Genomic DNA, 13,635 nt, shown 5'->3' on the forward strand with positions numbered 1-13,635 from the left:
TGTCATTACTATCCTTCCACTCCTCTATATACCTGTGTTCACCACTTACTGCACTGCCCTTCCTCTCTTCTCTGTCTTCTACTCTCCCTTTAGATTCTTGTGAACTCCTTACCCACTTAGCCTGTCCAATCCTCTGACTCAACTTACATTCACCTCTTTGTACATCTTCACCACCATTTTCTCTCTCTCACTCTTTCTCTCAATTGACTGAGGTAGCCGTGTACCTCCTCTACAGCAAGGCACCTCTATCACTGTTAATCCTCACATTGCACAGCACAGCACAAAACCACCTCTCTGAATACCATTCCCCCTCTTAGTAGAGTGGTCTTTGTCATGTGAGTTATTTGTTCACCTTACCAGTGCTGGTGTCACCCAAAAAAGCACCAAGTATACACTCTAAAGTGGGTGGTATTTGGAAGGGTATCCAGATGTAGGAACTATGCCAAAAACAGACAGTAGAGCTTGGTGTAAATCCTCTTGCTCACCAGCTCCTGTTAAACTGTCTGACTCAAACCATGGAAAATGGACATTAAATGATGATGATGATGATATAAGTGTGTGTGTGTGTTTGTGTCTTAGTTAATTTCAACCTCCCACCAACAGCTTGAAAACTGGAGTTGGTTTGTTTAGCTAGTGGCTTGGCAAAATACACTGATAGAATAAGCACAAAACTTAAAAACAAAACTCTTCAACACAGTGCCTCAGCATGGCTGCATTCCAATGACTGAAACAAGTTGAAAAAAAAAAAAGAAAAGATAATAATTTTGTACTTTCATTGTTCTGCAGTGTAACCTACCAATATATTTAAGAAAATCCACCTTTTGCATACATATATATATATATGAATATTAATGAAACAGCACTATACATGTGTGTGTGAATACACACACACACATATATTATATATATATATATATATATATATATGTATGTATGTATGTATATGTCTATATATACATATACATACATATATATATGTAATGAATATGAGGGGTTTAGTTCACTGATGATCTAAACCAATAGGTACGCTGTGTAAGTGGTCATCCATTAGGTTCCAAGTTCACAGCTAAAATAAGAGCTAGGGATCTGTAGTAGGCTATTGAGTCAGCAGGTATATATCAAAGAAAAGGAAAACAGAACCAAGGCAGGACAAGCATCTCAAGTCATTTGGAATATTTAATTAGAATAAGGGTGAGTCAAAAAAGAAGTAGAAGTAATGTCTTACAGCTGTTTCTGGGAAAGTCCCAGACAGAGCATTTACAATGAATAGAAGAAACCGCCATACTCTCTAGAACAAGATGAACTGTGAATTTTATTCTCCTATCTACTGTTCCATTCTTCTGTCTGCTGTAAATTCTCCATCTGGAGCTTTCTTGCATACACACCTTGTCTCTGATGATGGAATACCCAGTGTATGGGGGTGTTGAGAGATCCCAGAAACAGCTGTAAGACATTACTTCTACTTCTCTTTTTTTGATCCACCTTTAATCAAATATTCTAAATGACCTGAGATGTTTGTCCCACCTTGGTTTTGTTTTCCTTTTTCTTTTAATGTGCCCTGAGAAAAGTTGGACATAAGAAGCATCAGATATGGTGTGCAAGAGAGACGACTGCACTGGGATCGTCATGTGATGCGTATGGATGGGGATGGCTGTGTAAAGAAGTGTCACACTCTAACAGTGGAGGGAACTGTGAAAGTGGTAGACTCAGGAAGACAATAGCAGAGGTAGACCCAGAAAGGCATGGTGAAGCACGACCTTCGAACGTTGGACTTCACAAAGGCAATGACAAACGACCAAGATCTTTGGAGATATGTTGTACTTGAGAAGACCTGGCAAGCCAAGTGAGATTGTAGTTATGGCTGATGTCAGTGTTGCATAACTGGCCTGTTTAAAAGCACCCTTCAATCGTTGGCTGATATGCCATGATTGTGAAGACCTGTTGAACCAAGTGAAATTGTAATTGAGGCTGATGCCATGTAAAAACCAGCATTTGAGAGTAGCCAATGCTAGTGCTGCCTGACTAGCATCCATGCTGGTGGCACATAAAAAGCACCATTTGAGTGTAGCCAATGCCAGTGCTGCCTGACTGGCATCCATGCTGGTGGCACATAAAAAGCACCATTTGAGTGTAGCCAATGCCAGTGCTGCCTGACTGGCATCCACGCTGGTGGCATGTAAAAAGCACCCACTACACTCTTGGAGTGGTTGGCATTAGGAAAGGCATCCAGCTGTAGAAACCTTGCCAAATTGGATTGGAGCCTGATACAGCCTTCTGGCCTGCCAGTGCTCAGTCAAACCTTCCAATTGATGCCAGCATGGAAAACAGACGTTAAATGACGATGATGATGATGGTATATATAGGCAAATTGAAAATGAAAATATAAATAAAAACAAAAGCAACAAAAGTCACAAGGATGTACACATTGAATGTAGTAGGTTGACACTCAGTTTAAGATGGTAAAAAGAGAGGGTGTGTGTGATGTTTTGATTGTGACTCTTCATCAGGAGGAGGAAAGAGGATTGGTCTGGAGAGAAGGAAAGGAATAGTCCAAGAAAAACACTCTCTTTAGTTAATCCCAAAATGTAGGTACTGAACAGATAATGTATTTACATACTCGTGTATTCTATTACTTGTTTCAATTTAATATGAAAACCAACAAAAAAAAATAGAAGATTTATGTGAATAATATTTCTCTGACTGAGAACAACGAATCAAGATAATAAAAAATGGAGATAGTGCTGAATTGTTGGCAGTTTTTATACAAATTATTAAATGACTAAATTTTTTCAAATGCTACTGAGGTTTATCAAATGATAATGGTGTGGTAGAAATTGGCAAAACTTCTTTCTCAATCTTTTCTGTTGAATCAGATCCGGAAGTTTGAAATTTAGAATTTGTATAAAAGTTAATAAAAAAAAAACTCTCAAAAAAAATTGAAGGAGTAATAAAGTATGGTAACTTAAAAGGACAATACAGAAAGTCAGTAATTTCCTTCAGTTGAAACACTTTTAAAATTATATGGAGTTTGGCCAGCAGAGACGAAACTTGTGGAACAAATGAAAGAAAGAAACAAATTTGTAAAAACTTTTTGCAAGAAATTCTGTATACTTAACTTCATTGATCAGGAAACTAAAATAACACTGATGACACATAATAAATTAAAAAAAAACCCCATTAGGTTACTTTCAATAAATCTTTCCTCAAACATTCCAACTGGCTCAATGCCAACCAGATTGCAGCTAGTTATTTTTGTCACGAGTTACTGCATTTTGAGACAAATATCCAGTTTTGAAACTAACTGTAAGTTTCAAACTTCGATTAAGTTTTTATTAAAAAAAAAAAAGAAGTCAAATTTAAAAAAATTAAAAATTCCACTGTTAAGTGAAAAATTTCTCTCACAGAAACTTAATCTTAAGTTTAAAGCTTTTATGAATCTCATATCTAATTTTTCCAATCATTTCTAAGTAAAAATAGATAAAAATGAAACCATTATTATTGATCTATATTGTGCATGCATGCATGTATGCACACACACACACACACAACATAATTATCTCTTCCCATTTTGTCCCAAGATACAGCGATATAAACTGTCCATCAACATTTGTAAACATGTTCTATGCTTGTAAGTTATTTTTTCTTATTTATTTTTAATATCCACTCATGAATTGGATGGCTCTGTCATTCAAATACTGCAGTATGTGGATCACATTATAACTAATCAACTAATCATAAGTTGGAATGATTGCTGAGGTTAGACAAGAAGAATAAGATATTCCTTGGAGCTGGATGCAATATGAATAAGAATCAAGTTGCCATGTGTGTATACACACTGTATTATTTTTATAGTTAAACAGTATCAAGTGATGTTTATCATAACACTGACACTTGAGAAGGACAATTAATATAATCTCATGTATGTGTAAGTGCATGCACACATACACACACATTCAAATAATGAATATGCCTACTATATAGGCGTAGGAGCGGCTGTGTGGTAAGTAGCTTGCTTACCAACCACATGGTTCCAGGTTCAGTCCTACTGCGTGGCACCTTGGGTAAGTGTCTTCTACTATAGCTTCGGGCCGACCAAAGCCTTGTGAGTGGAATTGGTAGACAGAATCTGAAAGAAGCCCGTTGTATATATGTATGTGTGTGTGTGTGTGTGTTTGTCCCCCCAACAACGCTCAACAACTGGTGTGTTTACGTCCCCGTAACTTAGCAGTTCGGCAAAAGAGACCGATAGAATAAGTACTAGGCTCACAAAGAATAAGTACTGGGGTCAATTTGCTTGACTAAAGGCGGTGCTCTAGTATGGCCGCAGTCAAATGACTGAAACAAGTAAAAGAGTAAAGAGTATGCATTTTTTAAAAATATAAAACAATAGACAACCATTTTGTATAATGTGGTATTTGGGGTTGAAAACCCCTTATCAAACAGAAATAGATACTTAGAGCAGAGCTGAAAGTATTCAGAAGCATTCTTGTAGAAATGCAAAGCCTGCAATACCAAAGCTCACAAGGCAACTAGCTATTTTGCTAATATATCCTTTGCTTCACAAACATTTAGTGAAAGAGAACTGGCTTTCACCAAATATATAGCTTCTACTATAGTTAAATGATAATTTGTATAGATAATGTATGTTGGAGTGGATTTGGTCTTTAATGCCATCTACTTGGGTGAAAACAATGAACTTTATTTTTTGGTCTTATTAGACCCCCTTCAGTGAACAATATTTGATTCAGTTGGTATGATTAATGCTCAATATATTTAGAATAGATATATAATAGTGGTACTGATTATGAATATCAACAATGACTTAAACACAAATGTGGTAGAATCTCATAATATACTTGAAAAACATTGATCAATTGAGATTTTTGAAGTAATTAGAAAAGAAATACTCCTTCAGAGGGTTTTTAAACTCTAAAAGCAAGGGAGCTAATTTCAATAAGATCAGCTGATTGAAATGTTTGGACAAAATAGACAAGGCATATTGTAGCATTAAAGTTATCTTCATATCTTTTTGTTTCTGATTTTAAAGACTTTTTAAAGGAGTTTTTGTCAACTAATTACTTAGATAATCTCATTTTATAGACGTTTATCAACTCACTATATTACATATGTAAGACCTAGCCATATTTGCCTGAGGCATGAAACTCTCCAATCATAATCGACATTACTACATTGAATACTCTCTAAGCACCCACTACACTCGCGGAGTGGTTGGCGTTAGGAAGGGCATCCAGCTGTAGAAACACTGCCAGATCAGACTGGAGCCTGGGGCAGCCCCTGGCTCCCCAGACCCCGGTCGAACCATCCAACCCGTGCTAGCGCGGAAAACGGACATTAAACGATGATGATGATGATATATATAGACACAAGTATAGCTGATTAGTAAGGGGTTTGCTCCCCAATCACATGGTTTCAGGTTCTGCTCCACTGCATGGCACCATGAGCAAGTGTTTCTACTATAACACTGGCCTGACCAAAGCTTTGTGAATAGATTTGCTAAATGGAGACTGAAAGAAGCCCATTGTATGTATGTATGTATAGATCATCATCATTATCATCATCACCATCATCATCCTCTAATGTCTGTTTTTCCATGATGATGTGGGAAGAACAGTTTGACCAGTTGGCAAGCTGCACTAGGTTCCAGTCTGCTTTAGCATGGTTTCTACAGTTGGATGCCTTTTCTAATGCCAACCACTCTACAGTGTGCGCTGGGTGCTTTTAATGTGCCACCAACATGAGTGCCTGTATGTGGTACTGGCACAAGTGATTATAATGTGACATAATTTTACTGGCATACTTATATGTGTATGTGTGTGTGTGTGTGTGCATATGCTACTGTCTTCTTGCTTTCAATCTTCTGTGAAAACTTTATCTGGTTATGGGGAAATATTAGCTTACTTGATAACAGGTGATGATTGGCATAAAGTAAGGGCATCCAGCCACAGAAACTCTAGCTCAAGAAAATTTCATCCAACACAAGCAATCATAGAAAAGCGGACATTTAAACGATGATGATGATGATGATGATGATGATACTTAAAAGAAAAGAAAAATGCAGAAGATGAATGAAGAATAAAAGTGTGTGTGTGGGAGGTTAAGTAATACGGGTTAAGGAAAGTGAAACTATTTTCTTTGAAAATATTTTAGATAACTAGGAACAAGTGCAAATCAACTTATGATGAAGAATGTAAAATCAGTGAAAATATGAGAAAATTTTAATACTTATAAGATATTAAGATTTGAATTTGTAGAAGGATTAGCAATTTGAGGTTGAAGCACAAGATAAAGATAATAAAAATGATAAAAGTTTGACTATGTTAACAGTATAGAATTACAAGACATCCCACATGATGATTTTGAGCATCTTTAGAAAGTTTTTTATTATGAAGGTATAAAACAGTTGTAGGTATATAAAGTCTGAAAAAAAGGTGGGCGATGATCAGGGGTTTACTCAAATGGCAGATGGAGAACTAAATAACAACAGTGGAAATGAATTCTTATGGTTAAAGTGATTTTTTTTTCTAAACCATGTGAAAACTCTTAATGTTCATCGTTTCTAATGGATTGATTTGATGTGTGTGTATGTGTGTGTGTGTGTGTGTGTGTGTAGCTAAAGGATTCATTAGAATCTAGGCATGTCAACATGGAAGACACCTGAAATGGCTTGGTACAATAACATAGGGTTCACAGTGAAGTAAAATAATCATGAAGGTATCATGTGTTAGTAGCGAACTGTAGATATGTAAGTACCAAATCCAATTTAAACTGGATCTAACTCAGGACTGGTTCTTGGTGAGGTACAGGCATAAAAGAAAACACAAATGGGGTTCAAAGTTTATGACAGCTGTTTTGGTAGAATTTTATTGATGTATTCATTGATTACATTATAGCATGTAATCTACCATCTTCAGGTAAAATTTTAAACAGGTATAAACAGGTGAGATGATACCTTGATGACAAATCCAACTAACATATTGGATACAAAATTTTATCTGAAGACGGTGGATTGTATGCTATAAAGTAATCAATTAATAAAATTCTATTGAAACAGCTGTTGTAAATTTTAAACTCCGTTTGTGTACTTTTATATATATATGTAAATAAAGAGAATAAGGCCTAGTTTAGACGAAATATCATCATGTAAACAATATTCTAATACTTTAGATTTTCTAAATTTTACTATAGGGCCATACATTTTACTACACAATTATAGAGTCCCTACGGTGTCTCTCAACCTGCTAGAAATAATAAACACATTCTTTCAAATCAGACCATAGCATCTTAAAAAGAACGGACTCATTAGGTAATGTTATAAAACAATTCGGGTTGTCATATCTAAAACGACTTTAATTACTACGACTTTCTTCAGAGGTTTACTCAATGAAGATTGACAAAATATACCAGGCCCGGGTATAAGTGAAATCACCACCCTACACACAATTTATTAATGAGAAGACAAAACAGAGAGCATCTATATACTTCTTTCTTCACCATAGTTATGAACCAAGTTTAAAAAGTTTGAAACCATGTCTTTATTAAACATGGTAATTTGTCCGACCTCTTGTTCATTCCTCAGACTCCCCCTACCCTTATGAGAAAACCCTGGTCTAAATAAACAACATAAAACAATCAATGCTTAACTTTTTAACGATACACTTGACAATTTTTCGGCAATACAGTATCGATTAGTCTTTATTATAATTCCCTAATGAGTTTCCATCATATTCATGTATCTACTGTATATATAAATATCGAAGGTAGAAAAACTATTTAGAAAAAATCGCCTTGTTTTTATGTTTTAAACCATATAATCAATCATTCCCATACTTCGCAAATAAATTTTGATTTAAAACCACTTGGGAGGAAATTTGCAGAAAAATGCAAATTTACTGCTTACATAGAATGAAAATAAATAAATACTTTCAAAACAAGTTCCATCACATTATTATTCCTTGAAAAGTGTAACAGTGTTAACATTTAAAAGGAAGGCTTAAGAAATATATAGATAGTTGGAAATTTTCTTTTTTTTTTTTTCTTCTTAAATGCACTGTTAGCCTAGAAACTCCTGATCCCTATTCTTCAATGGGTATACAAACGTGTCCAAACTCGTATAAACTTCACTATTATAAGATTTGCCGATGCAGACCACCATCAGTTTTCATCAAACTCTCACTCTCTTTAAGTATAATAGATATAGTCTTGAATATATAGAATAGAAAGAAACAAAATTCCATCAGCAATTGAAAACAGAGTGGATACACGTATATGTGTATATAAGTGTGTGCGTGCTAATGACTTTTGGTTTATGCATGCATTAATAAATTCTGATATCCATCCTAAATATAAACATTCACTACCGCCCTTCAAATGTTGACCCACTGTTAGTCTGCATCAATGGCTTTGACAGGGTAAATTGACAGCTATGCAACCTCACCTTTCCCACTTAAAGTACTCTCATACTCCACGTTATATCTCTCACAAGCACTAAGCACACCCAGTTATCAAGTTCCCCAGGGTAGAAGGGCCTAGAAAAGCCAAGGGCAACATCATCTCTCCAGACTGCAAAAGGACACATTTTTATCTTATCTTTTAAGCCATTTGCAAGCTTAGTCCGCATAACTTTAAGTGGTCGAAATCCACTTCTTTGTTCGGGTAGGATGCAAGTTCGGCTATTGCAAGTTTGTTTTCTTGCTTTGATGGCATTTTAAACAGAAGCCAGGGAATTATTAAACAGCTGTACCAAACATCTAAACAGTTTTATAGTTCTACTATATTACAAACGGTCCCCTTGACACATATTTAATTAACCCTAGAGGTGTGAAAACTAAATCTATATAGTCGAGAATTAAAACAGCAGTCTGAGTAAGACAACACTAGTGTTTTCTCGTTGACTTGGGTTTCCAAGTCGAAGTAAACGGCGTGTAGAATGTTCATGGGTTGAGAAAGTCTCACATGCATTAAAAATACAAATGTACTTGTATCTTGTATTATAGTGTCAAAAGAGGAATCGAAATCGAGTGACGGGCACGATTAGCGGAAAATTCATCAACTGCCAAAGGTGTTCGCCATATTAGTGTGTTTAATATTTAAAGAGGAAACTACTTAAACGGTTACATCCATTTACAGATGCCAGCAGAAAGTTTACAACGTTGAAATCGTTATCTCACCGGTGTGCTTACGCTAGATACGTGCACTATAGGCAGCTTAATTAGAAAGTCGACATAGGCCGTTATAAAAGCAAACTTGCAAGCTATTATTCTAGTACGCAACCAATGGATTACGAATAGATTACTATGATTATACGATAGAAGCCAGTTTCTTGGCTTTTGTTTTAGATATTAGCCCAAATCCGATGTAAATGAAAATAAACATACATATCGTGTATTTTATCGAAGAATAATCTTAAGTAACACGTGCATTTGTATGGCTAAAACGTGTGTATTCATAAATTGGTCAAGAAATTAAATATACGTTTGTCCGAATAAAAGCATAGTTTTGAGAAATATAATCTTAAATTCATTCATTTTTTTTTTCATCTCTCAGAAAATATTTATTCAGATTCTGAAGTCTTACGCACTTTCTTTACTACCAAAATAATTCATCTTACAACATTCGAGACTAATTTACCTGTATCGAAATAAGTAAGCTGCTAATAGTTTATTTCATATTGATCAATGTTAATATATATTGAAAATACCAGTGAGAATCAGATAGTTTTCTTTGTTTTAATTACGTTCATACTACGCTTTTGTTAGTATTTTTATTTATTTATTTTTGTTTGCAACTTACATAATTGGTACTTAAACATCGTTGCTTGTCAAAAGCTTTGTTCAAATGATGCCATTCACATAACAGTATTTCAGGTTGTTTCAAACAAATCAGAATCTGTCGATTACAATAGATGTAGAAATACTATAAACTTTGTGAAATTAACTGGTACAGTGCATCGCGATCTCTTTCGCTTCTACACACACGCATTATGTATATACAATCGAGATAACAGGTGAGATATTACATACAGAGAATTGATAATCAATTCATTTGACAATTCAGAAAGGTTGACTCTAATGCGTGGGAATCTGTGTTGACATTAGGAACAGGACAAGCTATTTCTCTATAAAAGTAATTATAGTGATAGAAAAATTGACATTATTTGTTTTATCGATTTACTTCTTTTTCTTAGGTAAACAGAATAAGTTAACTGTTGCATTTACAACAACAATAATAATAATGTTTCTAACTTACCATCATTAGAAGCTTTTGTATGGGTTAAACGCAAAACATCCTTATGCGTCCAACCGGCTTTGGATTTATAACGTGTTGCATTCTCAGCTAGCTGCTTGGGATCCTTGGAATTGTACCAGGAACTAATGGTCTTTCTCTGAAGTTTACCCCATCCTTTAGAAGGGTTGTTTAAAGTCTGAGAAAAGGCTATAAATGTGAATAAGTCGGTCGGTAAAGTACAAACCTCAGCCAAAGCCTTGTAGGCATCTCGCTTTGCTATTTTATCAGAACTCCGTGTACAGAGGGCCAGACAAAAAAGCAATGGGGTTTTACGAATCGATTTACCTTCTTTGGTATATGCAAGTACCTCTTTGACAACTTCTTTACCTTTCCCATCTTCAATCAGTTTTGAAATAGTTGGAGCGCTTTCTTTTTTGAGGATTTGTTCTCCAAATTCATATAAAGGCCCTTCAGTTCCAATAGACAAGAAACGATTTAGTTTCCACAGGTCATCCGCTTCTATACTCATTATTCCTTTCTTTTCAGAACCCTTATTTTAAAACACTGAATTCAGAAAAGGTTTTCTATGTCTAATAATTTTAACAAGCCATCCAGCAACCAGGCTAGCACTGCCAAACAAAAGCTGATGTGAAACGAGTATTATTTAACAATAAAAGATCTTGAACAGCTGAGCGAGAAGCTAAACTGCTTCCGTTTTCCAATATCGGCGCCAGACAAAATAGCTGCAACTCTTAAGGGCACGTGTTGTTTGTCTTCTTACAAGCCTCCACCTTGAATCACACTTGTTACCTGAGGGAGTTGTCTCTGTTTTTACTACTGAAGTAATCAAGTTAAAAGCCGAAGATCACGCTGGGAAAAAATTTGATGCTATTTTTATATGTTGCTGCCTTTTTTTCTTCCTTACTTCTTTTGATTTTATTTATATTTTACTGTTTTAAAGCATGTTTATGGTCGAAAATGGCCGCCGGAGTATTGCAACTATGAGTCATGAACACAAAATAAGAAGCTAAGTTGCTAGGAAGAAGTCGGTGATCTGTCGAAGTCAGTGATTAAGTGTTAATTGCCGAGAGGCGAGTACGTTGCGCCAAAACAGTTGACAGGAAATCAAATAAAACTACCAACTGCACGTATTTATAATTCCAACGATGGCAATTTGGCGAAAGTGGTAAAAAAAAAGAAGCTGACAACTTAAAATGTCTTGCACCGGGTGGAGAGAGGATGCTAAGTAATGAGGATGAGGGGAAACAATCACTGTTATATCTTGGTAAATTTATAGACAAGTGTAAAATATCAATCCACTGAATTACAATTACAAACACGAACAAGCTGGACCCGAATATGACAATAGCAATAAACTACAACAATAACATCAATTCAAATATTTGTTATTAATCGATTGTTTAGTCCTCTTGAGTCATTCGGCTGTTTTCTGCTATAGTAACTTCACATTAAACATATCTAATTATGGCGAATTATTAGCTTTTTTTTGTTAAATTGAGTAATCAAAAATAAGAAACTATTCAGAACAGGTTTTCTGCTTGATTGTTTCATAGATATAAATGTTTTTCTTCATCAAAAGATATAAGGCTACCCAGCCTCTTTGCTGCTTTCATACAACTCCAAATCAAGTGGTATTATTACCGAGATGTCTACTATTACAGCAGGAGCAGCAGTAGTAACAACAACAATAAATGCAGCAACTCCCTACCATAGTAGTTATTAGACAGCCTTTTAATAGTTATTTCCTCTGGATATTGTGAACTGATGCCCTTTCATTGAAGCTGACAGATCAATGTTAAAAACGTCATTATTATATGCTTAAAATAGAAAACAATAATGGCTAATGTCATCAATTTGTGAGAGTAAAAAAAAAACAATCACTTTATTTCTCTTTCGCTTTCGATCTTATTTCCCTTGTGGAGGTAGAGGCGGGTGGAGTTACATAAACATCAGAACATCGCGCCAGATACTTAATCATATCTAAAAATATTTATCTTTTTTTTTTTAAATTTCAGTTCATGTTAACTCATATATTTTGTTTACATAACACACAATATATTTATTATACTTATATGTGTATATATATACTCGGATCGCTACTCTCAAACCAAATTAACGGACAGTTTACATACATATATACATACATACGTACGTGCATATGTGCATGTATGTTTATGTTTGTATATATAATATAATATATATATATATAGGTACTACTTAAGAAGAGTGGTCCCGGTGCGCGCACTTGCATATTCGCGCATCCGCACTAACTAGTCGTGACTAGTCAATCCTACAACGGCTACCTGGCAAAGTAAATAAAACACGAGAACACAAAGTAAGGATCGACTAGTCACAACTAGCTAGCGCGGATGCACGAGTACTCGAGTACGCGCACCGGGACCACTCTTCTTAAGTAGTACCATATATATATATATATATATATATATATAATATACACCGGAGTAAACACATAAATGTGAAATAAGGTGGAAAAAAGAGTACTCAAATACCAGTGATAGAGTAATATGCTTTATTTAAAGCAGCAGAAAATTCAACAAAACCTGTTACTCTGAGTTTCCCGTTGCCGTTCATCGGACAGTTTTTGCTAGAATGTCCGATGAACGGCAACGGGAAACTCAGAGTAACAGGTTTTGTTGAATTTTCTGCTGCTTTAAATAAAGTATATATATATATATATATATATATATATATATATATATAGACATAACTCTGGTTATGCCCAAACGTCTTCTACATGTCCTCCCGCAATGCAGGGGCAGTGTTACATCTGCGTTACGCACAACAGTCGGAAGAAGGGAAGAAAGTGCTCTAACTGTAACGATTTCTTCCACCTCTCTTGCGTCAAATCCACTCGACGTATCTTGGAATCCCTGTCCCGGATGTACTGCCCGAGCTGCCTAACGTCGGGAGGAGAGATAGCCCTCGCGACACTACGGATACAGAGATGCGGCATGGTGGTGATTTGATCCCGCTCAGTCTGGACGAAGCCTTGGTGTCTCTCTCTCGTCTCAAGCAGTCGGAGAGAATCATCATCAAGATCCTCAACGCAGCGAAGCCCTAGCGTCGTCTATAGGCCATGCACTTGCTACCAACAACCAGCAAGACTGGAATAAATTATTCAGTTTTGCGACGCTTGTTCTTGGGTTCCTGAGGGCTGGTGAGGGTTCGGTTCCCTCCATAACTTCGAGGCTTATCTGTAGTGTCACTTTCTTCAGCCACTATTCACCAACCAGCTACTCGCTTGTCTCAGGCTACCCACCGACACCAACGTCGTGCATGCAGGTACCTTCCGATTGTGCAAAAAAGCTTCGAGTTCAGGTCAATCGCAAACTAATTGAGGTCGGCGTT

General features: G+C 35.9%; 1 protein-coding gene across 1 annotated transcript in view; it reads right to left on the bottom strand.

The window, feature by feature from the left end:
* Positions 1–12,061, bottom strand: part of LOC115229521 (60 kDa SS-A/Ro ribonucleoprotein-like) — a 71,569-nt gene extending 59,508 nt beyond the window's left edge. The window contains exon 1 of the mRNA XM_029799857.2: positions 10,267–12,061. Coding sequence (XP_029655717.1) covers positions 10,267–10,774 — 508 coding nt within the window. The 5' untranslated portion in view covers positions 10,775–12,061. The remainder of the gene's footprint in view (positions 1–10,266) is intronic.
* Between the last annotated feature and the right edge of the window lie 1,574 nt (positions 12,062–13,635).

Source organism: Octopus sinensis, linkage group LG2 (genome assembly GCF_006345805.1).
Source record: "Octopus sinensis linkage group LG2, ASM634580v1, whole genome shotgun sequence".
Lineage (NCBI taxonomy): Eukaryota > Metazoa > Mollusca > Cephalopoda > Octopoda > Octopodidae > Octopus > Octopus sinensis.